The sequence below is a fragment of the Lytechinus variegatus genome, chromosome 6, assembly GCF_018143015.1.
Source record: "Lytechinus variegatus isolate NC3 chromosome 6, Lvar_3.0, whole genome shotgun sequence".
NCBI classification, from domain to species: Eukaryota; Metazoa; Echinodermata; class Echinoidea; order Temnopleuroida; family Toxopneustidae; genus Lytechinus; species Lytechinus variegatus.
Genome location: NC_054745.1, coordinates 21,002,289 through 21,028,280, shown reverse-complemented (window position 1 = coordinate 21,028,280; position 25,992 = coordinate 21,002,289). Strand labels below are relative to the sequence as shown.

Sequence of the window (25,992 nt, the reverse complement as noted above, 5' to 3'; positions counted from 1 at the left end):
ACTATTGGAGCCGCCTCTACTTTGTATGAGATTGTTTCTAGGAGTAACTTGCAAAATCACAACAGAAATTTATCTCATGTTGATACTGGTGAATAGAATACAAATACATTTACAGAATGAATTAAGATAGCAGAAAGAAACATAATATATGTAGATAAATATTTACATACAGATGAATACATAAACAGAATAGTTTTCAAGGTTTAAAGTAGCCTAAAGATCATCATCACGTTGTAAATGACCAAGTTTCACATGATTTTTCTCCAAAAATGTGAATAAATAATGATTGTTAACAGAGCTTTTCGAAGCAATCCTTTCAAAAGATCTGTCAAAAATAACACATTTGTGGACCTTCATTTTTGAAACTACATATGTACTCGATCAATCTGCGATATCTCAAAAGGTATTATTTGAGACACTACATTCATGAGCATAATATAAGCATGTGAGATTATCTCTTAGGCAATAGGCACTACACCAACCTATATGTACTGTCATCAATGATTGCACTGTATATTACAGAAGAAATAAATCATCTTAAATCAATATACTATTCAATAGATAAGACATTAATAATCTTAAATCAACATATCAAATCAATTCATTACTCTGAATTCAATCACATGCAATATAATTTTGAAATCAATATATTTTCTAATCGATACATCTGTTTAAAACAAATCATGGCACCATACAGGCCTAGGGCTGTGTCACCTGAATGCTTTAGCCAGTGTATGTCAATGTGCGTATGACAAATCGTTTTATCACTTAAAATCAAATCCTATTTCCTTTTATCAAGAAAGCAAGTTCTTACAGGCATAAAACTTAACATGAATATGACTTTTAAAAATCTGAGCCAATTGCCAACTTGTCTACTTTCATTTGGTCTACCATCAGTTCGTCCTCTGTCCACATGGTCTAATTGCCAATGCAGTGGTCCACTCACCACTTCATCTAATAATCAGTTGGTCCAATAGCCATTTAGTCCATATACCATTTGGTCTAATTGGACTGTCCATTGTGCAAAGTGAATGAAAGTGAAATGGACATTAGACCAAATGTTTATGAGACAAAATGGTCATGAATGAAATGCTGATGAGACAAATTGATGATTGGACCAAATGGTTATTACACCAAATGGTTGTAAGCCGAAATGTTGATGGACGGAATGGCAACACGAAATGAAAGTAGAGCATGTGGTCAGTGGACAAGATGGCAGTAGACAAATTTATAATTTACCAAATAAAATACATGTACAGTTCATCTTTGCAAAGAACCAGGGGCTCTGGAATGGTTAAAAAAAATAAGAAAAGAAATGTGTTCATCTTCTATAAAAGTATCTTCTATACTAAATCTACTGGAATTTCATTACAAGTCAATTCAAGTATAAGATTATAAATCAATTGCGACAGTGAGCACAATTACTCAATTGATAAAACTGTCTGTACATGAAATTCAGTCACCACTAACATGTAGTGTAGTGAAGTTCTTTATTTTCAATGTTTATAATAAAATGTTCATTTCATTTACAATGGAAGTACTGCAGAAACTAAATAATTCACAGTGAAAAATCACAATTTAATTGAATAAAGAGAGATCTTCTCATGATATATATATATATCAATGTCCCATTCTTATTTAGAGAGACATCATACGTGACAATAATAACAGCATTTCAATTTCCAAATTGGCAACCTTCATATTTTACTCTCAGGATAAGCTGCATAATTTACGAAATCATTTATCACTGTTCAAGTGAACAGTGATCAAATTGGCAACAATTTATTTCTAAACTGCCAACCATCTGAGATGATGTCCATTACAGGGGCAGCACTAAAACGGGAAAAGGGGGAAGAGAGATGCCCACTTCCCCTCTCATTTTTCAATTAGATAGTTAATAAAAAGGAAAGACAAGAAAAAAGGGAAGAAACAAAAAAAGCATCAACAAGAGAGATCTCTGGGGCCCATTTCATTAAGAGTTGCAAATGTTGCAACTTTGCCATTACATCAGCCACCATGGTAACCTTGATTTTAATTGGCTGATGAGCCCTGTTACCATGGTAGTTGTCATAACGGCAAAGTTAAAACAGTTGTAACTCTTTATGAAACAGACCCCTGGGCCATACATCCTGGATGAGTCCACACTTGCAGCAAAATAATGATAGGGGACATAGGATAGTATATTGGGATTTACAACTATGAATTCACATGCTCAATCGTCTGTCAGAAGAGTTGAGCTTTGTTCAACTTCTCATCTCATTATGGTTCTTCATTATCACTATAGCACAGAAGAACTGCATTCACACAACTTGGTATGGTTTCTGTGTTCAAACTCTGCTTACAAGGAGAGAAATAGATTGAGAGTGTGAACCAACCTAGAAGGGATTTGTAATACAGCATCCATTCTATGTTTCAACTTTGCTCATCAGAATGATTCTCCATCATCACTATGATACAGAAGAACTGTGTTAAAACTGCATACACACATCAGCTGTATGACTAATGTGTTCATACTTTACTTGCAGAGGAGAAACAAAGATTTAAGAGTGTGAACCTACCCATCAGAATATATGTGTAAATCTGTGTTCAACTTCTCTTCTAATCAGCATGATTCGTCATCACCACTATAATACAGGAAACCTGTGTTCATATTGCATCTACACAGTCAGCTGTACTTATGACTACCAGTGTGTTCGCACTTAAGAGATGAAGGGGTTGGAAAACGTGTTGATGTACATGTATCAGGTTTAGAAGGCATCTTTGATATTCTGGAATTGCTTAATGGCAAGGTCAACGGGCAGGCAGAACTTGATGTCGCTTAGTTTGTCCAATATTTGAATCCCGCCATCGAATCCTAGTACAGATAACAGGGAAAAACATAAGCATGTAATAAATGTATTTAAACAAAACTGAGGTCAAGATGAAACTTACATAAAGCATGGGTAGCTCCTTTGTTACATTGACTTGAAACCCTGAAATGAACAAATGTTTTAAAGCAAACACGGCCGTATCTCATCAATGGAGATGTCTTAGCGACGTTTCAGAAACTTAAAGTCGCTGAGACATCTCCAACATAAATGTGTTTTCAGTCTAACCATGGAGCCATCTCTGCTGCAACTCGGAGACGTCTGGAGACAAGGTGGCCGGCCTTTTATCCGATGGTCACGGGGGATGTTACTGCAAAGCCTCAAAGTACTTGACTTTTCTTTAACAGTTGCAGCGACGTCTCAGAGCTGTTTCCCACACGTCACAGTGACTTTGGGGACTTTGCAGCAGCATCTACTGACTGTCAGGCAAAGAGCTTGTCACCTTGTCTGCAGACTCTGCAGCTCACCAAATCTGGATTTGCAAAGCAGTTGTAAACAAGTTTGCAAGCCCAGTGAGCTATCACCTTTAAGTTTCAAATAGATTCTAATGCAAAATATTTGCAATTTCACAATATTCATAGAAGAAACTGAGACAAGCGTGGCAAAAACTGACCATCAAGAAAAAAAATACTGATATTATTTTCAAAAAGTAGCACAGACTGTTGATTTTCTGATTTTAAAGCCTTTACTCTTGAAAATGAGAGTGGTTAATACCTGATCTTAACATATAACTCCATGACTGGTAGAAGCTATCCATCAGAGTATGCGTCCTGCATACCAGTCTGCACCAAGAGGCCAACTTCTGCTCACTGTGAGGGGGCGGGGGAACACAAAATAAATATAATTAGAACTGATATCATATTACAACAATATGAGTGAAATGTTGTGGGAATGAGACATGCAGTGAGTCCCAGAAAAAAGGAAACCCATTTCAGAATTAAACATCTTTCAGGGATGTAACTGGAGTTTTGTATAAAAACCTGAAAATGCGAAGCGGAGCGAGCAAAGGTCTCGCGCCTTATGGCCGGGGGTCCAGGGGCAGCGCCCCGGTGGGGGTCGGGGGGCGAAGCCCCCCGAAGCCAGAGCATTATTGCACATTTGGGGCCACAGGAGAGGCCATTTCAGGGTTTAAATTGTAAAAAAAATTACCTTTTGTGTAGGTTTCTATAGACTCTTTCTTGCAGATGACAAGCTTGAGGATGGCTTTGGTGTCAACTCCCTAGTCCTCTTTGGTATCCTATAAGATGTGACTGAGCTTGAAGGTGGCTTTGGTGCTGACTTGGCTTCAACATTTGCTTTCTTCACTTTCATCAGTTTCTGTTGCTGGAAGATTTGCTTTTTAGCCAAGGCAGCAGCTTTGTGGACATGGGCTGTGGCTCTCGATTTGGGTTGAGATGACACTTCACTTGATTTATGTCTTTTTCTAATGACTGGTGGCTTATTGCTGGACTGCCTCTTCCTCTTTGCATTTAGTCTGGATTTTGCAGTGAGCATGTGGTAACAGACAGATTTGTCCACTGGGGATTTGAGTATGTTGTCTCTGCAGTAGAGTTCAACAGATGTCACTCCTTTATTCATTAGATCATATCTGACTGTTTGTATGGAGGCAAATGTTGTGACATCTAACCTGTTTGTCTTCTTTGTGATGATATTATTCATCATACTGAACGACTGTTCAATTCTTGGACCTGTGAATATGGATAATGCTGCACTAATAGTTCTCTTCAGAGCTGGGTAGTGCTGAAATACCTCTCCCCACCATTTATCCACTCGAGCGCCATCATTAAATGGTGGCAGTTTTGAGTCAAGCTGGTACTGGGTGCATTGGAGTTTGTATTCATCCATGTATTCAGCCTGAATATCTACATTAAGCAGCTTTGGAAGCTTCGTCATATATTCGTTTGTAACAGAATGTCCCCTGGCTTTTGGATCTATTGATGATAGAATTCGCAAGGCACGATTTGTGAGGGGCAGTTTTTGCTGCATGTACTTTCCAACCTCTGTATAAGCATCTCTGACTAGTTGCAAGAATGTCTTGACAGCATCTGGCTTCATATCCTTCACGATCTCTTCCGTATGTGTACCAATGACAAGTTGCGATAACTTACAAGTGATGTTCTCATTGATCTTGAGATTAGCTAACTGGTGTGCATTCATATCAACCAAATTCTCAAGCTTGATGAAGCGTGCAAGGAAAGTCCGAAACAAGTCAGTAACCTCATCATGTAGTTTATGGACTAATGGTTCCTTCTGTTCAAATATCAACACAAATGACTTGAACGAGGGTAGTACCGCCACATACAATTCTATGTACAAGATGGTAAGCTGATAGAGATGAAACAATTTGTGAACAATTCTCTTCTTTCTCGCCAATCCTTGCTCCGTTAGATTCTTCTTGTGAAATCTATCATGTATCTGCTGAAGTTTTTGTCGACCATCATCAGATACATTGTGCCTTGTCAGTATAGCTTCAAGTTCTGAAGTATAACTTGCAGTGAGTTCTGAATCAATGAAGCAATAATAAAGGCATCTGAAAGGATCCATCATGCTCTTTATCCTTGCTGCGGCATCATAGGATGAGAGCCATCGATGTGGTACCCTCTCAACAGGCAAGGTACATTTGACACCTAAAACTCCGCATATCTTCTCCAAGTGTTCTTTGATATCAGGGCTCCACTTCAAGTCGTTGTACAAATCATCTGCAAGATGTTCTACATGCTGGTCGAAAAAGCTACAAAACTTTTTCACTGAATTGCGCGTATGGTGACAGATGTCACCATCTATGTCCAAAAGATGTGGGGCAACATCTCGCAGCCTGGTTTCAAAACCTGACTTTTTCCCCCTCATGTATGCCGCTGAATCAGATAATGAGGACACAACATTGTCCAGTGGTATGTCATCATTCTTCAATAAGTCAACAACAGTCTGAAACACTGTTTCAGCATTTACGACAGTAAGTGTCACCGATGCATAATGCTGCACAACAGACATGTTCAATGTCTCAGAAAAATATGACACCAATATACTTAGCACCTTTTCATTTGCATTAGACGTGCATTCATCGAGATTTATTGAAAATGGAGTATTCTGCATGTCCTGTACTATACGCTTCCGAGTGACTGAAGCAAGTCCTTCATTTAGTTTATACGCGCAAGTCGTACGCTCCATGTGCAGATCATCAAGCACCTTTTTGTCCTTTGCGAGTGCTTTGGCCAAGTCTATTATCTTTGGCACAACACTAAATGTGAGGGTATTCTCCACAGTAAATGACGTGACCATAGCTTCAGCATTTGCTTTTCTGTCCTGAAAGCTTACATTCCGTTCACGCTGTAAGTCTTGCGAGGTCTTTCCAGAACATTGGTCAATGTTATGCACATTTGGTGGGGCACCGTAAGGCAGAGTGCATGATGATGTCGAAGGAATTTCAGTTTCGCCACTCTCCATTGCTGTGATATTTCTGAACAATGATGGTAACGTCTGATTAGAATCCCTTTCCTTTTTTCTCTTTTGGTGCATTTGCGAATTTCCATGACACACCAAAGCCTTCTTTCCACTAGATGCATACTTTATCTTATCGTCACAAATTATGCATTTGGCAACTCCTGCTACATCCAACTTTCTGATATAATCAGATAAAAACTGCCCTGCATCGTCCTTCGATTCAAGCCACTGCCATCTAAATCTGTTTTTTACACCCGCGTCAATGGCGTTGACGTTGTCACTTCGATTTACCTCCATTTTCAAATTCAAGCACGGACGAATTCAAAAGAACTACAAGTTACAATCATGTTGACAATTCAAACGAATTCGCGAATTTCTGCACAAAAAATGAAATATTCAGCATCATAAACGAAACTTACACGTAATCCTGATCTGATCACTTCAATATAAAACAGTCCAAGGCTCCAAGCAACGTTTAAACCCGCGTCTATATGTCGCGAACGATGTCCTTTTGATTTACACGATGTACGGTACCATCCATTTTCAAGCGAGAACGAATTTAAAAGTACTGTCAAATTGCAAGTTACAATTCAAACAAATTCGCGAATTCTTGCACAAAAAATATTAAGCACCGTAAAAAAATGTAATGCTGATCCGATCACTTCAATAACAAAATTATCCAAGCAATGTTTAAGCTGTTAATTCCGAGTTAAATCACAGTCCGAACGAGAGGTTGGCAAACAAAATATGTGCGGCACATGTGCATGTGTTTACGTTTGTGTGTGGAAATTGCGATCCAGGGTTCACTTCCGCATTCAAGCCAACTCGCGACAGCTCGACCATCAGAATTTCAGACAGCGAGCGTTCTGTGCATTGAATACTGTAATTACGGTCAGTATACACTGTATACTGACCGTAACGTAATCAGAGCGAATTTCTCAGTAGCCGAGATGTCGCGATTCACGTGGCAAGCAAAGCACATGTACAAAACACATTGGCGATCGATCGTCTTTTTTTAGAACGTGCCGATCGTGAAATTTCGAAGGGGCCGGGTTTTCCGGCAACTTTCGAGGGAGGGAAAACCGGAAAAGTTGAGATTTCATGAAAATACCGGAAATCCGGCAATTTCCGGAAAAGTTACATCACTGATCTTTTTCTTTTAAAATGATTTAATTACAATTTAGACAATTTAAAAACATTGGACTTATAAAAGCATTTATAACAAATTTGGTAAATGGTAATAGTTTATGCAAGTTGGCAATTCATACTTCCAAATGCTTGACTCCGTGCATCATCGTGCCTTCCTTTTCAAATGACGTTTGGCAAAAGTGGTACTTAGTAGTGTACGCAATGAAATAAACGTCAAATATGTACACAAATCTGTATAGGCCATGTTTTTGTGCCATAGTGCAATTGAAAACTCTTGAAAATTCAGGCTTAAATGAGGATAAAGGCATTAGGAATCAAACTTTTTACGTAATAATGTACATACTTGAGCGCTTGACAGACGAAGGCCTTGAACCGAGCTTCATGGCTTCTTCTGAGCGGTTCATGCGTTTCTTCTACATGGTCTATGGCGGCGAGAAGAGTCTGTCGTGAAGTGATGGCCGTTCCGCCAACGATGTCAAGGTCAAAGGCTTGTGAGAGACGGCGAGCAGGCGATTCGGCAAACTGCTTTCCTTTCTATAAAGAAAACAAACAACCAATCGCTAAATAGAGCCGTAACAACTATACCTATGGAAACTTCAAATTGGCCACACTGGTGATGTCATAGTGATGTAATATACTGCGGTGTGTGAGAAACAGGGTCTACGGAACTGGATTGCGGCACTGAAGGTAAGGTGCACGCTAGCGCTGTGCATGTGCTAGCCATGCATGGAGCAGCTGCTAGTTATATGGGGTAGTTAAGTTGCGAAGCCGTGCGTGCATCTCTCGAATGTGGCGCTCGCGCTTAACAATTTTGGCAGGGCAGGGGAACTGAGATGTCTTGTAACAAGGGGCATGCGAGGGTAAGAGCAATGATCAGTGGGTAAGAGCGGGGCTGGGCGGCTTCTGAACTGAAGTTTGGTCTTTCAGAATATCTAGAGAACTGAAATTTAGGTCTGAAATAGGTGGCCATCAAACGACACATCCCCGTACCGCCAAAATACGTGAGTGCCCCCTCCCCGGGAACCTACCCCTAAACCAAACACAAAAATTCTGAGTGCAATTTCGACTCCACATCTTAGATGGAATAAAGCCTGGAGCAATTGTCACTAGAGCAATGTTTTGTCACCGCTTGACTATATGCTACTTTCCGGTTTTAAAGCAATCTTTCTAAAGCTATTCAAACTTGAGGGGCTTGTGTTCTATCTTACCTTGATCTCAAAATACTTGCTGAAGACTTCCCATGCGTGGACAGTCTGTCCTGCAGTACTTCTGGGGGCAAGACAAGCAGTGATCGGTGTCATTAGAGCTTGACTTGTACTCATCTGAAATGACAAAGAATAGCACCTCTTTCAACTGACTTGATCAAAATATAGAGTTGACTTGACCAAAATATATTAACAATGTGATCATAATATATTTCCTGAACACGTCCATGGATTGGGCAGTTGGTACAAGTACTCAAGCCCAAAACTGCTGCATGTGCAGCAAGGCAAGGTTGACACAAAGTAAGTTGGTGCAGCTATATGTAGCAATCTGGCCATATCACCGGGCAATGTGTATGCTAGCACTGCCGAAGGCATCAGCGTTTGTTCGATTGAAAGGCTATTCGAAAACTCAACTCACCATACGAGCTTCATATGTGCTAAATATGTAGAAGTGGAACGTTGTACACAGACTTGGTATGACTTCACAGACACAGTGCAATAAGCCATGGAGTGCTAATACTCGACTCATACTTCGAAATTAAAAATATTTCAATATTTTCAATGATTGAAATTGCTATTTGATGAAAAAAATCAGAATCCCTCAGAAAATCTGGGCCCTGCTGTACAAAGAGTTACGATTGATCCTACTATGGATGGCCATCAACGTCAACATCTATTATGCATGTTTGTTCAAAATATTTTCTAGCTTTGATGTATATTCATGCATTCATTGTTTTCTGGAAAATTCACTGCGCTTCTCTTTGCATAAAAAAGGACATTGTGCAAATTTTTCGTAGAAAAAATTATGACACTGATGGATTTCTGAAGAATTATGATTGATCGGATCAATCGTAACTCTTTGTAAGACAGGGCCCAGGTATTTCAAAGCCCTGATTAGTTACACTCTCTACTTTTGTTATTTCAAGTTTCAATCAGAGGTACAAAAGGATTGAGAACACAGAAAATTCAGAATTTTATGTCTAATCCGACAAAATGATTGACAAAATTTACAATTAACCCCGTGTCATGGTGGGTTATATCAACAATGGCTGTCAGACAAGTTGTCAGATATGACATCTATACTTCATTTTAATTGGCTGAAAAGCGCATTAACTATAGTACGGATAAAACAGGACTTGTCGGATAAAAAGTTTGGCAGGTGCTTTTTTTTCTCCTATAAATTATACTTCAAAGAGGACGACAATAACAATAAAAACCAAAAAAAGTCAGCGTGTCTAAAAATAAAATTCTGCTACTTTGTCAAGAATTCATGAGAAAGTTATAAGACTATAGAAAAACTATCTGCACACACAATTGGTGCTGACATAATTTCAATGCCTCGCCTTTTGTTTCCTACATATTTTCTAATGTGGGCAAAGAATACCTCACATGTAACTTACCCTGATTAATCCATGTTCGAACAGCGCCCTCAATGCTGGAGCAAGTTCTCTCCTGACTGCTATAGTGACATCATCAAGCGGCCGACTTACAGGGCTCTAGGATAGGCAAAACAAACAGATCAAAGCGTTTCACGAAACAAGAAGTCACTGACTTTCACTGACAAATTTGGTTTGAGCCAATCAGATACCAGGATTTGGCAAGTTTTTTCAAAGTTTAAACGACATTAAAAAACCAAGTTTAAGTATAAACAAATACACATTTGTGATTAGTTGAAAAGTGAGTTGCAATGGATTTCTTGAGTTGCATTTGATGGCAAGTCTTTCTGCGATGGGGGCCCTGTTTCACGCAACTCTTTACAATAACCAATGCGAAATAACAGTAACAATCTACTGAAATCCTTTAATCCGATTGGCTGGTAGTACATTTGTTATAGAAATTGTGCATTTTATACCATAACAAGTATTTATGAAAAGGGAACCTGGAGTTGCATTTGACTGCAAACTCTTTCATCAATGGCTCCCTAATACTGCTTTCACACAGCGATCGATCAGCATGCATTCACACTGCTCTCAAACTTTGGTCAGACCCAGAGCGATCGGTCGCTGTAAGTTTGTGCACGCATCATGATCTGCGCATATTTTACGCTATGCACATTAACGTCACAAAGGATGAATTGGGCGTTTCGATCGGTCGCTCAGTACGATGTGCTTTTGCATCAAGCTTACATCGGCCGTGATCGGTCGCTGAAGAACCTCACCAACCAAACCCAGCGACCGATCATCTTTTACCAAAACGTTGGTCGCTAAGTACGATGAAATGCTTTCACATGATTTCATCGGGTCGCTACGACCTTACCAAGCGACCGTACCTTGATGTGAAAGCATCATACGAAACATCTTGATCTGTATTATGCAATAGAAAATTGATGGGATGGGATGGGGGGAGAATAATTAACTTACATCAGATGAGTCGCTGGCATAGTCTCTTTCTTCCTCATCTTGGATCTGTTTCTTTCGTGCTAGTTCAATCACTCGCTCCGTAGCCTTGTCCAAGTTTTGCAAGAGGTCACTGAAATAAACAAACAAATTATGCAACATTTATATTGCGCTTCAAACGTTTCTATTAAACATCATCATTACACTATTAAAATTGGCAATGCCAATAAAAACATCAATTCGATTGTTTAAAAGAAGTAACTGGTACCCTAAGACTGTAATGTTGACTCAAGCTCCAACCCATATTTCATTTTTTTATTTCATTTTTTTTTACATTTTATGCCTTTAATGTTGCCAATATGATTAATATGGAATTCAAGGCAATGAACTCACTAGTAATCAGCTCCAATGTCATCCTTTGCTCTTCGCGGTCTTTCTTTCATTCTGTCCGTCCCGCAACCAAGCTGTGAAATCGTGATATACTGGAGGACGGCAAGGGCTTTCTTCATGGCAGAAATGTTGGACTCTCTGATTTTCTGCAATGAAATCAAAACTTAGATGTCATATTGAGTCATTGTTGACAAGGCAACCAAGCTGTATTGGCACAGTACAAATGAAAGGTACAAGCACCTGTAAGAGTTTTCTTAATATCAGAAATAGAGCTTGTCTATCAAATTATCTGTAATAAATGAGCAGAACACTGTACAGTGTCCCAAGGTATTATTTGGACACTCCATATTAACAACATAGTAAAAGGAGAAGATGAACAATGATGGGAATATGAAATTCTTAACCTCTTTATCATGAATGAATGAATTGTAAATTATACGAAAAAGAAAATTACAGCCTTTTTATTGGATTCTTTTCAAACTCATTTCGAGATCGTTACCACGACTGGCATTCCTCTTTCATCAATAAAAACATTATTTCAGCACACTATTAACAAAAGATAACAAATGATAAATTAAAATCTTACAGTTTCAGACTACCTCATGACGGCCTGCATCAGCATCCATATGGAACAGAATACAACAAAATCATACAGGGATTCACAAGTAAATAATGCATGCAATTCTATACTAAGTAAATATGCAGGTACTTCACAGAATTGCAATTTAAATATTAAAGGTCGAAGCAGGGAGGAGGGTCATCGAGGAAACATACATATGTGACGTAAAATAGAAAGCCACACAGCTCACACACCCATCATCCTCATTTTTATGTTCCCATGTAGGTAATACATCCTACATTTCCGTTGTTTGAGACTTATGAAGCCATAATGCTAAATTTAATTTCTCTATCAACCATTTTCTGCAATTGACCGTTTGTTAACAATCCAAATGTCATATGATATATAGCGCCTTTTCTTTTTCGGTGACAAAGCACTGCGCACACACCTCTCCATGTTTTGGCAACTACATCAATAATCAAACACCTCAGAATGGTCAGCTTTGTCCATGCAATTCGTTGTCCTTTTCAGCAAAATGGATGGGATTTAATGGCTTTCTTGAATAATTGAACAGGGGAGGCCGTCTTCACAGTAGCAGGAAGGTGATTCCATAGCTTTGCAGTTAATTTGTCAACTTTTGCCAAAAATAAGAAACTAGAAAATCAAAAGTTAGCTAGAGGAATGGTGTAACAGATTTGCTGAACTAAACTTTTGTAGAACCCTCCCCCCCTCATCTGGCCAAGATACAAATCTGGGGTCCATTGCAGAAAGAGTTGCGTTTAAACGCAAGTCAAAAAATCAATCGCAAGTCCCAAATGCGCGCTGTTGATTGGTTGAAAATCAAGTTGCGTATGAATTTTAGAGTTGCGATTGATTGCAACTCTTTCTGCAACGGGTCCCAGATGGTCTAGTTCAGTGAGAAGAAGACATACCTTAAGTTCTTCTTTGGTTTTTCCTTTGACTTTCTTCCTGTTTTTTATACCACCAGGATGTGTGCAGCATTGGGTGTCTGATCCTCCGTCAGAACCAGCATCGATATCACGAGAAGGCGGGGCCTAGGTACGGAAAGAGAAGAAATATCATCCCCATCGTCGTTGTCAATATCATCATCATCATCATCACTATCATCATGATCGCCATCATCATCACCACCATCACCATCAACATCATCATCATCATCATCACCATCACCATCAGCATCATCATCCTCATCATCATCCTCATCATCACAATCACCAACAACATCATCATCATCATCACAACCATCATCACTATCATCATCATCACCATCATCATCACTATCATCATCACAACCATCATCCCCAACGTCAGCATCATCATCACCGCCATAACCACCATCATCATCATCATCATCATCATCATCATAATCATCATCATCATAATCAAATGTAATAATACTACCATCATCATCATCACTATGTACTAGGTACTACTCACAAGTTTGTGGACCTCACATTCGCACGGCTCGTCGTTAGCTGATAAGACCAGAGGAGATTGCGCCTCATCTTGTAAATAGTTGATGAATCTCTCCAGATCAACGATCTGGTTCTTGAGTTGGTGTATCACCTGTTCTTTGACTTTGGCTGGGTTGACGATCTGAAAAGGAACAGATGAGATATTGACTTTACCATTCTGTAACTTGTGTTTGCTCAGGTGGAAATTACGCTATATTCTGTGACATGAATATTCATGAGGCGTAGTCTGACGGAATAAAACCTATTGGGTACTGAGTCGGCTGAATTGAATATTGTCTTAACCATGTAACTTACGTGCAACATTACAAACAAAATGGTGAACCCATCTTAACAACTATATCTAGGCTAATGGAAATCAGGGCTGTTGTACAAAGAGCAACGATTGATCCGATCAATCGCAACTATGGACGGCCAGCAACGTCACCATCTATTATGCATGTTTGTTCAAAATATTTTCTAGCTGTGATGTATATTCATACATTCGTTGTTTTCTTGAAAATTCACTGCGCTTCTCTTTGCATAAAAAGGACATTGTGCAAATTTTTCGTAGAAAAAAATTATGACACTATTGGATTTCCATAGAGTTATGATTGATCGGATCAATCGTGAGAATGAAGTGAGAATATTATTGGTAGGCCGAGAATCTATGTCAACATCAGTGAAATCGGGAGATAAAACCTTCATGATGAATCTTTGAGAAAACTACCTTTTCTTGATAATTTACAAGTTACCTGCCCAGTTTCATTAACACATCGTTTATATTTAATCCAGAGCTGCCAACTAGAAAAAGAACATTTCAGTATTTTCAAAGCTGAAAATCAGTACTACTTGGCAGCTCTGTTAATCCTATATCTTAACTCAGTGCTAAGTTCCAAAACCCCCCAAAATTAAAACTTTAATTGCTATTAACCCTTTTTATATTGAAGGGCAAATATGATCAGATTTTTAGTTCTGCACATTGGTAACACTGGCATTTCTTTCTTTGCTGCACACGTTCAACAAAATTAATGTCTCTAAATGTTCACCAATTCATATGTTAAACTTTATTTATTTCTGTGTGATTAACAAAATACAAATGTAGTACGACTGCTTACTGAATCATCGTGTTCCAATACATTTTTTTCCATTTTATAGTTTGATTTGGATTTCACTCTGTAATGATAATTGAAGTTCTTCCTTCAGTTCAACCCAAGATGCTTAACCTAATTGAACCTCCTATCTATATTAATTGAAAGAAGTCTGCTATGAATCAGTTGTTTAAATATATTTCATCAATAAACTGCTTGGCTTTCAGTGTGAATAGGCAGTCTAGCTGTACATAATAATAATAATAATTGGCATTTACATAGCGCCATCTATCTAGAAATATTCTATTCCGAGGCGCGTTGTTATTATTATTACCCCAGCTTTAGCTCGAGCTGCCTTTCAGCGCTCATGCATTCAAGGAATTCAACCTGCCGGGTACCCATTCACCTCACCTGGGTCGAGTGCAGCACAATGTGGATAAATTTCTTGCTGAAGGAAATCACGCCATGAATGGGATACATGTCACCCTGCCCCCATACACCTTGATAAAGAAAAATGATATAACCCCCTGTGCTGCCACCGGTAATTGCTGCTAGTAGTGTTATGGGGATTGAAAAAAGTCATTCGATTAGTGAGTGGAATTTATAGTGGAGCAATAGTCGCTGAAGCAAATTTTATAATAATAATAACGCAGTTCTTGTATAGCGCATATCATGTCATAATGTCCCTATGCGCTTCCAAAGGACTAGGATATTATTACCCTGGCTTTAGCCCCGCAGCCTTTTACAGCGTGGTGGCATTTCAAGGAACGAATTCTTGCCAGGTACCCATTTATCTGACCTGGGTTGAGTGCAGCACAATGTGGATGAATTTCTTGCTGAAGGAAATTACACCATAGCTGGGATTCAAACCCATGACCCTCTATTTCAAAGTCAGAAGACTAATCCACTGGGCCACAACGCTCCACAATATTATGTAATCAAAGGTTCAAACTACTTACCCTCCCTATGGCACTGTCGACCCTCTGTTTGAGTTCCTCGGTGGAGAGTTTCTCAAAGTCTTCTAGATTGAGGTCAAGTTTGTTCTTCAGCTGATCAATAATGGTGCCTTGTTTTTCCATCACCTTTGTGTGTGGCAAATTCCCAGTGCCCTCCTGAAAATAATGGGTGATATTAATTCTTTTAGATATTGTTTGATCACCTTTGTTCATCAAATTGACAACATTCCTTCAAAGTTTAGTGAATAAGAAACATGCATTTAAAAGTTTATAATTTTTTCCATTAATAAACTGAAGGACAATTCTGAAGTTTCTATTCCATCGCCAATTTGAGATTTTTTATGATGATTCTTTTTTAAAAAATAGATGTAGTTTATTCTATTGCGAATTTGAGGAAGTTATTCTGATTATTTCATTTTGCAAAAACTGATCAATCTTATTCTTGAGCTGTTCAATAATGGTTCCTTATTTTCTCCACTATATTGTCAGTCCCTTTCTTGAGCAAGCAAAATGTGTTACATTTCTTTACAAAATTGTTTGATCAGCTATGTTCATCAAATTGGCAACGCTAGTATCATCACTTTCACTGCAAATTAATCAATTCAAGTTTATACACCGGAACTGAATATGAATTGATAGATAATGCCTTTGAAAGTTGGAACTTTGCCCATTTGCTTTGAAGAAGTGCAATTCTAACGTTTCCATATCATTTGAGGGTTTTGTTTTGATCATTTTATTTTAACAGACTCTGATCACGCTCATTCCTGAGCTGCTCAATAACGGTTCCTTGTTTCTCTATTATCTTTATATGTGGCAGCTTCCGAATGCCTTCCTGGGGCCCCGTCTGACAAAGAGTTGTGATTGATCCAATCAATCGCAACTATGGAAAGCCAGCAAAGTCAGCATATAAAATGCATGTTTGTTCAAAAAAATTTCTAGATATGAATATATATCCATTAATTCATTGATTTCTTGACGATTTGGTGTGTTCTCCTTTGTTTACAAAGGACATTTTGCAAATTTCCTGTAAAAAATATTATGACACTGATAGATTTCCATAGAGTTACGATTGATTGGATTGATCATAACTCTTTGAAAGACGGAGCACATGAGTGCAAATAATATCTCTTTGATCTGATCATCATACATTCTTCGAATTGGCATCTTTGGTACTGTTTTTCCTTTTTCTTTTATAATTTATTGTACAACCCTGAAATAAATCAATAATTTAGAGATAAGGACCTTCTTACCTCATATGCAAACGTCTCGATATCTTCCAGTTGATTTTTCAGTTGGCTGATGAGCTCTGCTTGCTTCTCTCTCTGCTCTGAGATTTTACTCTCATGCTCTCGTTCACACTGCCAACAGAGAAAGACACTGTAGCATATATACACAATAAACAAATATATTGGCAATGAGAACACAACTGGGCTTTGTGGCGTGCATCTGTAATCCAAGCTACATGTAATCGGTGCAGTCTCCAGGTTCGAGAGCAGGTCACGTACTTTGAATGATGTTAAAGGTCTGCACCAGACATGTATAATCATATTTGATTATAAATACATATCTGTGAAACTCAACTGCACATACACACGCTTGTTAGAAATTACTAATTCAATGCCTCACAGACAACAACTAGTTGGTTTTCTTTAATACACTTTAAATTTACTGTGCTTCATTATATGGTTATGTTGGTAATGCTCACTTCATAACTGATGAGGCACTTCTTGGTTTGGCATTGTGGTGTGGAGGTTCGGTCACTTGACTGTTAATTCAAGAGTAAAGGGTTCAAATCCAATTCGGTGCTAATGTCCATTTTTTTTCACTCTCCACCCAAGTTTTAAATGTGTACCCGGTATAGGATGTGAACGTCAAAGGGCTTAGATTGGCCTGTGTGCAACGATAAGCTGTTCCTGGCCAGGATACTCCCCAGGGGGTGGAAATGGTGCACTTCATGTGTGGAACAAGGGTGGATCCAATAACTAGGGAAATGATGATTACCTGTAAAGTGCTTAAAAGCACCCAGTACTAAAGGGGAATGAAACATTTGGAACAAGTAGGCTTGTGTTGAAACAGAAAAATCAAAGAGTACAGAAAAAAGAAAAATGGGACAAATAAAGAGAAAGTTATGAGCATTTGAATATTGCAATCACTAATGCTATGGAGATCCTCACATTGGCAATGTGACAAAGATGTGTGATGTCACATAACAACTTTCCCTTTGATGGACTATACAATATCCTCAAAATGTCACTTTCTGCTTTTTCTTAAGGTGATACAAACTCTTTACCCATGATGTATTCTTTAAAAATATGTATTACACGCCCTCCTATAGAAAGAACAAATGATCTACTGATAGATGTCATAAAAGAGGCAATTTAAGTGAAATATATACTAGAGTAATGAGGAGAGTTGTTCACAAGTGACATCACGCATCTCTGTTGCATTGCCAATTTGAGGATCTCCATAGCATTAGTGATCCAAATATTCAAATGCTCATCACTTTCTCACTATTTGCCTGATTTTTCTCAAACTTTCGTTTATGTGTTTCTTTGATTTTTCTGTTTTCACACAAGCTATCTTGTTCCAAAGGTTTCATTCTCCTTTAAGCACTCTATAAATGTAACTTGTATTTCTTGGCTTAATAGCTCTTGAAATCTACAAGATGGTAGATTACTCTGGGATGATAAAATACTTACATCATCTTCTAACGTGTTTGCATCTTGAGACTTGGATCCTCTCACGTCAGGACATCCTTTGAAAGCAAATTCCTCCAGCTCCTTCAGTAAATTCTAGGGTCAAAGGTCAAACAGATTTATAAGGTCAAAGATCATACATCCCCTCACATAGGTGATTTACATGTCCACTTTAAAGATAGATGTCAGTTGTAATAATGATTTCAAAATGAGTTCGAACAGAATAAAATAAAATTACCAACAAGTGTTTGTATACATAGATTACTATTAAGTAAAGCCAAGTGGCTCTGGAAGAAATGTGTACATGCTGAGAAAGGGCAAACAGATTTATAAGGTTATTGGTAAAAGAAAGTAGTTTCAGCAAAGTCTTTAAAATCAAAGTTAAATGCTATCATATTATCATACATGTAGATCTAGCTCTGGTACATTAAAATAAACTTATCTTTGTGAAATCTTGAAATCTTACCTGAAAACAGATAATTTTGATGATCACAAACACAAAAAGGCATATGTGGGACAGTGTATTAATATTGTTTGGAAAATACCCGACATTATGGAATCCTGTGCTTATTTTGCTAATTTCTCAGCAATTGCACATTTTTTCCAGAGCCATTTGGCGCATATTTTTTATTTATAAATACAAACATTTTGGTGGTCATTTCATTGGATTCTGTTCAAATTCATTTTGAGATTCTAATACCACAACTGGTATTTATGTTACTTCTAGTATCAGCTCACATTAGTGGACCATAAAGAGATCAAATACTAATTATAAGGTCAGATGTTCATTTCCGATCTCCTCATTGAATAATGGTAGATTTAAACCCCCTTACAATTGGACACCACCTGAAGCTTGTTATTCAACTCTTGCAGATAAGTTTAAGGTCAAAGGGCACATATTTCAGGGTCACACTCACAGGTCATGCAAAGTCACTCCCATAATGGTGATTTAGATGACTCGCTACCGCTCTCCTAAATCCATTTTTGGTAGAGCAATTTATCACTCACCTAAGCAATTGCTTAACAAAGAGCGTTTAATAGTCAATGAACAAACTGTTAATAAGAGTCAACCTTGAACCCTCACTCTCTGTCAAGGTTTTGTAAAAAACACACAATTATATTCCTTGCAAGCAATAACACACTTGCAAGAATGACATTGAAATGAGATAAATATTGCATCTGGAAAGACTTCCATATGTCCCCTCCACTAATTTTAAAAAATACTTCTCCAAAACCCCCTTCTTTTGTTCTCTTTTTCTTCTTTTTTTTACTTCTTACTTTCGGTTGGAGCTTAGATTCGAACCTCTCGCTGCTGATCGAGGCATCTTCTGTCTGTCGCCTTACTCACTGAGCTAGCAGGAATTGTTGAAAGCCATATGTTTCATAACGGTTATCAACCGATATTACTACTAGTCTACTCTCCAAGAGTATTGGGTATTTATTTTCTGACTAAATAAACCGATACCATTGGGAATTACACACACTCGAATTTTTGACGGAATAAAGTCATATTTTGGTATGTATCCAACTTTTCCTTCTTAAATCTCTTAGATATATGTTAGATAATTCTTGATGAACCTTCTCCATATTTTTTTTTTCAATTTTAGTGGAGGGGACATATGGAAGTCTTGCCTTGCATCTATATGATTGTTTGTCTCCTTAGGTTACGGGTTGCAACTTAGTGTATATTCCTTTATCCATTTGAAATCGGACAAGAGAGCTCCCCTTGTATGTCAAAGAAGAGCTTTTTATCGTGCTCCCCTAATGCTCCCCTTACAAGTTTTAGGAGTTTTTTATCGCTCATCTCATAATTATAAAACCGAGTCCCTGGTAGATCAGGAAATAATGTGGTTGGTATTCTCAATTTTTTGGTAGTGTTATATCTCACAAACACACCACTTGTTCACTGCTACCACCCTGCCTGTGGGGAATCTACAGGTAGGAGTAACATGGTATGCCAATGCTCGACATAGCACACACTTTAAAAAATCATTAAAATATTACGTTTGTGACCAAAATTACTAATTTCCATACAGTTGCAATTTATTTTTCATTATTAACTTGGGAATATTTTTTGTATTCACCAGAGCGCTAAAAAAAATGAATTTGGGCATATTTTTGTGTACGCCCTCTATTGGTGGAAAGTAATATGGCAAGAAAATTTTCATTTTTCAATCTCTATTTTTAATTAAGACAAAATAATTTAAAGAATTAAATTTACATAAGAGCAAAGTTTTATGATGTATAGCTGTAATGGAAACTGACAGTGTAAGAAAATCAGGCATTTGTCTTATAGAAAAAGAGAAAATAAGCCAAACATTGCCACCCTTATTTTGCCACACATTGAGATGTGAGAACTAGGTTATATCATAACCTTGTTCATTGAATGAGTGATACACATGAAGGCTTTACCTGAGACTTTAGGGAGGTACTCTCTGCTTGGCTACTAGGTAGTGAAGTGGTTTGGAAGTTCAGAGTAGCTCCACATTCTTTCTATAGTCAATGGTATCCATTCAGGTATCCATCTATTGTTCTACTGTCATTGGATGGCATGTAGATTACTGGGGAGCATGTACATTACATTGGTGTGTACATTACAGCTGGCATTTCTATTCATAGGTTCTTCATTAGTACAAAACAGGTAGCACTAATCTTTTTATTTCTTTATTTTATTTTTCCACCAGTCTGGATAAATTTGCACCAGTGACTGCAGGAGGCACCAGTGGACCGCCCTAATCAACTCAGGCTTAGCTCAGACTGTATTTACTTCCTTATTGTGACACTGGGGTCAATTCACCTTTACCTATAAAGCTGCCAAAAGTGTGGCAATGGGATCCATTCACACTTACCTCTTTCTCTTCACCCTCTGATGTGACAACTTGCTTGAGTCTGAACTGGACTTGGGCGAAGTGAGAAGTGAGTGCAAGGAGAGAAGAATTCAGCTGTTCTTGTTCCTCTTCGAGATTTCTCAACTGATCTGCCATGTTAACATGACTGCAAAAGAAAGAGAAAAGTTACAAGTATGTTAACTCAGCTGACCTGCCATGTGAACATGACTGTAAATACAAGAGAAAAGTTACAATGTGCATTAACTCAGCTGACCCACCACGTGAATATGACTCCACTGTAAATAAATGAGAAAGGTCACAAGTATGTTAAAGCCCCGTTTACTTTAAATAAAGGAGAAAGTGAAAAGTGTGTTAATTCAGCTGATCTATTTGAACATGACAGTACTGTAAATGAAACAGAAGTTTTACAATATGTTACAGTGCATTTCAAGCCATTTCAAACAAATTTGGGCAAATTCTTCAACAAAATTGAAATCTCTATTAAAAAACATTGCTTTTGTTTATGCTATGTCTACCAAAAAAAGTAAATTAGCAAACCCTATTTTTCACTTTTTGGGGTCAGTCAGATGAGGGCAACATAAGATTTTTTTTTTAATTGAAAGGAGGATACTTGTGCATCTCTCTGATTTCGAGATAACCACACTTACCTCTGTTCGCCCATGATGGTAGGGGGCGAAGGGGCTACAGCGCCGACGGGGGCCCATCTCTCTCCCTTCGGCCGCTCCCCATCAAAGTTCTCCATGGAATCATCAGTAAGCACCGAGTCATCCATCAGTCTTAATGCCACAGGGGTCAGAGGTCGAAGCTCGGGTGATCAAGGTCAAGGAATTAAAGCTTCCAGATTACTAGGGATCAAAACAGCAAAAGGGAACATAAAGAATTGAATACTTTAGCATGGTTTATTTCCAATTCGTCTAATGCCAATCGTCTACTATCATTAGGTTTACGATCACTTCTTCCACTTACTACATGGTCTACTTTCATTTAGTCTAATGCCATTCCGTCTAATAACCAATTGTTCTAATAGCCATTTGATGATTGGACCAAAGGGTTATTGGACCAAATAAAATGGTTGTTAGACAAAATGTTGATTAACTTAATGGCATTAGACTGAATGAAGGTAGACCATGTGGTGAGTGGACGAATTGGCAATTTACCAATAGCGTCCGCTTGTAATTTTATTTTGAGCAGAACAGCTAATCTCCTAAGAGTTTTCTGCTTCAATAATGACAATTGTCATTTAATTCAATTAGGTCTAACCTTGTAAAAGGTCAGGAAAGCATCGTGGTTTCAACTTTGGCTGACTTGGATTTAACTGAAGTAAAATAATATAAAAAAACTTGGCTAGTGCCTATAGTTAGAATAGAAATAAGGCAAAAGTCTGACAGTTCGAATGATAGCCCAGTTTTTCCTTAGATTATATACCGTTTCTTTTTATACTACTGATTTTCACATAAAATGCTGAAAATATATGTTACCAATGTTTTAGTTCTTATTTTAGAAAATTGATTGCCAGAAATGAAAAACTGGCAGCTGAGTTTGTTATATTATAGTTAGGCATTTTTATTAGATTTTTGATCCAGGCCAACCTGTGCGAGCAACAAGTTCGGAACGCACGCACAAAGACAATTAGCGATAAGAAGACGCGCACAACGCTGCGACACGAATCGCAATTTATGGCGACTGGTACAGACATTATATAAGGATGATGACATCATTGTCATTCAAGATGGCAATTCATGATGACTAACAAAAGGATCAATGATGACTGTTTTGATCATCATTTGAAAGGAATTAGTACTGTGCTAACTGCAGTCTATGGTACAAAATTTCTTCATTTTATATATTTTCTTGTTAAGGTGGATGTAGATTTTTCTAGATCTAATTTTTCATATAAAAAACAAAATAAAAAAAAGTGATATTTTTGTACCGTACAAAAAACGATCCGAAAATGGTGTTGCTGCAGCTCAGGTTAGATCACACGTTACTGCTATGTAGTCTCTACGTACGTACGGGCCTCCAATACTTAACTTATTTTATTGAGCCAACGTTGTTCAGTGGAACAACCAATGAGAGACTATAGCTTTTGGACTTTGGTCTAAACTGTTTGTTTGCAGTTTTGGACTTAATTAAATTCATAATGAAAATTTAACTTAAATTTCCTATTTTCCTAATCCTAAGCTATATGAAAATATTTCAGAAATTGAGGCACAGGAAATACAATTTATTTACAAGATAAGACTATACATATTAAGTCAAGTGCGTAGCCGTACTTTATAGCAATGCAAGAGTACCCTTCCAAAATCCAAATTCAGCGGCAAAATCAATGTCAAGATCAATCAAAAGTCAACAAAGAAAGAGGCTTTGACCCACCTTGATTTGGCTTTTCAACTCTGGTCTCTGTTATTATTTATATTATGGCTTAGCCTTAGAATACTGCAGCAGCCCGAACACAGCTCAGAGTACCGGTATTGTCTGAACTCTGACTCTGAGATGTGTCAAGGACTCAGTCAAGCCAGTGACTAACAACATGAGTATTCAAAATGGATGATCTTTAGTCGAATATCTTACACAAATATGAGTAAGACATTATGTTCAAATATTAAAACTGCCATAGTTTTCAACGTAGGCCTACATGTATGAAATCAAAGTCCGCAGCTTGAAAGTTAGAGTTTGTATATAGGCTACTAGTACAGAGCTACCAAGTCTCACGCATTATGCGTGAGACTCAACAGTAGAGGCGCACGGCCAATATTGGAGACTGTATCCAATGTGGGAGATTATCTCCAATTTCAGAGACTTTTGTAAAAAATTTGGGTATCCAATTTCAGAGTCTCCAGTTTTGGAGACCAATTTCCTTTGTTTACATTTGCTTAAAAAGGATTATCTTGGTGGCAGATAAAAATGTGATAAGCAGATTCCTCATGAAAAATTACCCCTTTTCACCATCTACTTTAAAAATTCACCATCTACTTTTGTTTTGATAAGGATTTTTGTTGTCAATCACACACAAAACAAATGGGCTTCTGACCTCATCGGCTCATGACCTCAGTGAGACAAAATTTTGAGTGGAAAAAATCATGCTTTTGTTGGTGTTTTTTCTTTTGACCTTTTGCAAAGCAAGTCTCCAAACTGGGAGATTGTCTCCCCTAGAGAGAGTCTCCCATATTGGCCGTGCGCCTGTCTACTAGTACTGGCTGCTCCAGAATTTTGGACTCTTGTTCATCCTCTCAAATCTCTGTCTCACGCAAATTTCACAGCCTATTCCCCATACATTGTACACAATGTCTGTGATCTCACTCAGATTCACAGAAAATCTCACGCATAGCTGGTCTTTGAACTTGGCATCTCTGCTAGTAGTAGCTACCATGTCCATGACTACAGTATGGCAGTGAGTCCAAACTTCGCGCGTGTCCATACTTCGCGGACGGTCAATATCTAAAAAACTAGCCAATATCCTTAAAATCTGATAACATTAACGTGAAAGGCGACCTAAAATTACCCTTTGGTGAAAGTTTCTTTAGGATGAGTTCAGTATTCATGAAAATATTGGCAAAAGATCGGCAAATTTGTCATCGCTGGTGCCCGTTTTGAAGAAATCAACAAGCATCACGATATCACCATTTTGCAAGCAGAAATCATCAAAAATGTGAGTTAAATGTGGTACTAACCGATTCCATAGCATTTTGTCATCATTCTGATATAAATATTTCACTTTTTGAACTTGAGTTTTTGTTTAAATCTCCACAAAAGCTTTGGTGCGCGAAGTTAGGTCACACTTTTTCTGAACGGTTTTCCAGCACAGCCCGCATTCGCTGATCGGAATAGAATTTTGAGATCGCGATACTGGCGAAACCCCTTGACCTACTTTACATTTTCGTCCATGATTTTATAGTTTATGATCTTGCCGTCAATGTGGTAACTGTTTCTTGAATTGGTTTTGTATAAATTATGAACATTTTGTGAACAAAATTAAGCCTGATGAATATTTTTGAAAAGTGCGCGAAGTTTGGACACCCCATCATACTGGTCCCGAACCCCTCGCCCCATCAGCGAACCATCGTCGTTCTTTTCCCCTACGACTCTGGCGCAGGAACCCGGCGATTTTGCCGATCAATTACCGGCAATACCGTTCACCAACATCATCATCGACCAAACACTGCATTTTCGATCTTGAATAAAATTATCCACAGAAATATTCATATATTCTTACGATAGTTACAGCGTTGCGTACATATTGCTCTTCACACAAAACGATCTGTTGACCTTGAAATATCATCGAGCACTAGCTGATTCAGGAAAATATGGCTCGAAAAATCATCGCATGAGCGGCGAACAACGATACAAAGTACGCAAATATATGGTAACCTCGCGCCCATTTCCATTACTAAAAATATATGGAGACGAGGTAGGCGGTAAAGACGTCATCAGAGTTTACCGAGGTGCGTGGGCGCTATATTGGGGAGGGGTACTGGCGGAGGGGTAGGTGGATCAAATAAGAATTTCACAGCTAATTAAGTAACCCACGTTATAATGATGTCATGCTTTCAGTCATTCCAGTGGCGTTACTTATACTAGGGGGAAGGACAGGGCACACAGAAAGTATATCGAGAGACCGCGGGAATTAAAAAAAAATACACGAAAAAAATATTTTCTTAATAATCGATTCAGGGGATTACATCAGCCCCCCCCCCTTCTGGCACATCCAAAATGTCCGCTTGCCGCTTTCAAGAATTTGTATCTCTATCTTTTTTTCTTCTTTTTCTTTCTTTCTCTCTCTCTCTCTCTTTTTCTTTCTTTCCTTTAAGTTCCTTCCTTCTTTCCCCAGAAGGAAAAACCAGTTCCACTGGACCAGTTAGACCAGTATAATTTTGATTTGATTTGATTTGATTTGACTTTATTTTACATATTTCACAAGTACAAACAAAATTATGAAAACAATATCAAAAAACTTGTGAGAATACAAATCAGACAAGGCATA

The 25,992-nt window shown here is 38.0% G+C and overlaps 1 protein-coding gene across 1 annotated transcript; it reads right to left on the bottom strand.

The window, feature by feature from the left end:
* Positions 1-2,617: 2,617 nt before the first annotated feature.
* Positions 2,618-25,385, bottom strand: LOC121417175 (RUN domain-containing protein 1-like). The gene is made up of 15 exons (XM_041610769.1): positions 25,225-25,385; positions 21,659-21,856; positions 21,012-21,156; positions 18,166-18,258; positions 16,717-16,824; positions 15,470-15,622; positions 13,406-13,564; positions 12,880-13,002; positions 11,392-11,534; positions 11,023-11,131; positions 10,063-10,158; positions 8,666-8,779; positions 7,801-7,991; positions 3,582-3,676; positions 2,618-2,854 (listed from the first exon to the last, which is right to left on the bottom strand). The coding sequence occupies exons 2-15, from the start codon at positions 21,781-21,783 to the stop codon at positions 2,748-2,750; spliced, it is 1,761 nt and encodes a 586-aa protein (XP_041466703.1). The 5' UTR covers positions 21,784-21,856; positions 25,225-25,385; the 3' UTR covers positions 2,618-2,747.
* Between the last annotated feature and the right edge of the window lie 607 nt (positions 25,386-25,992).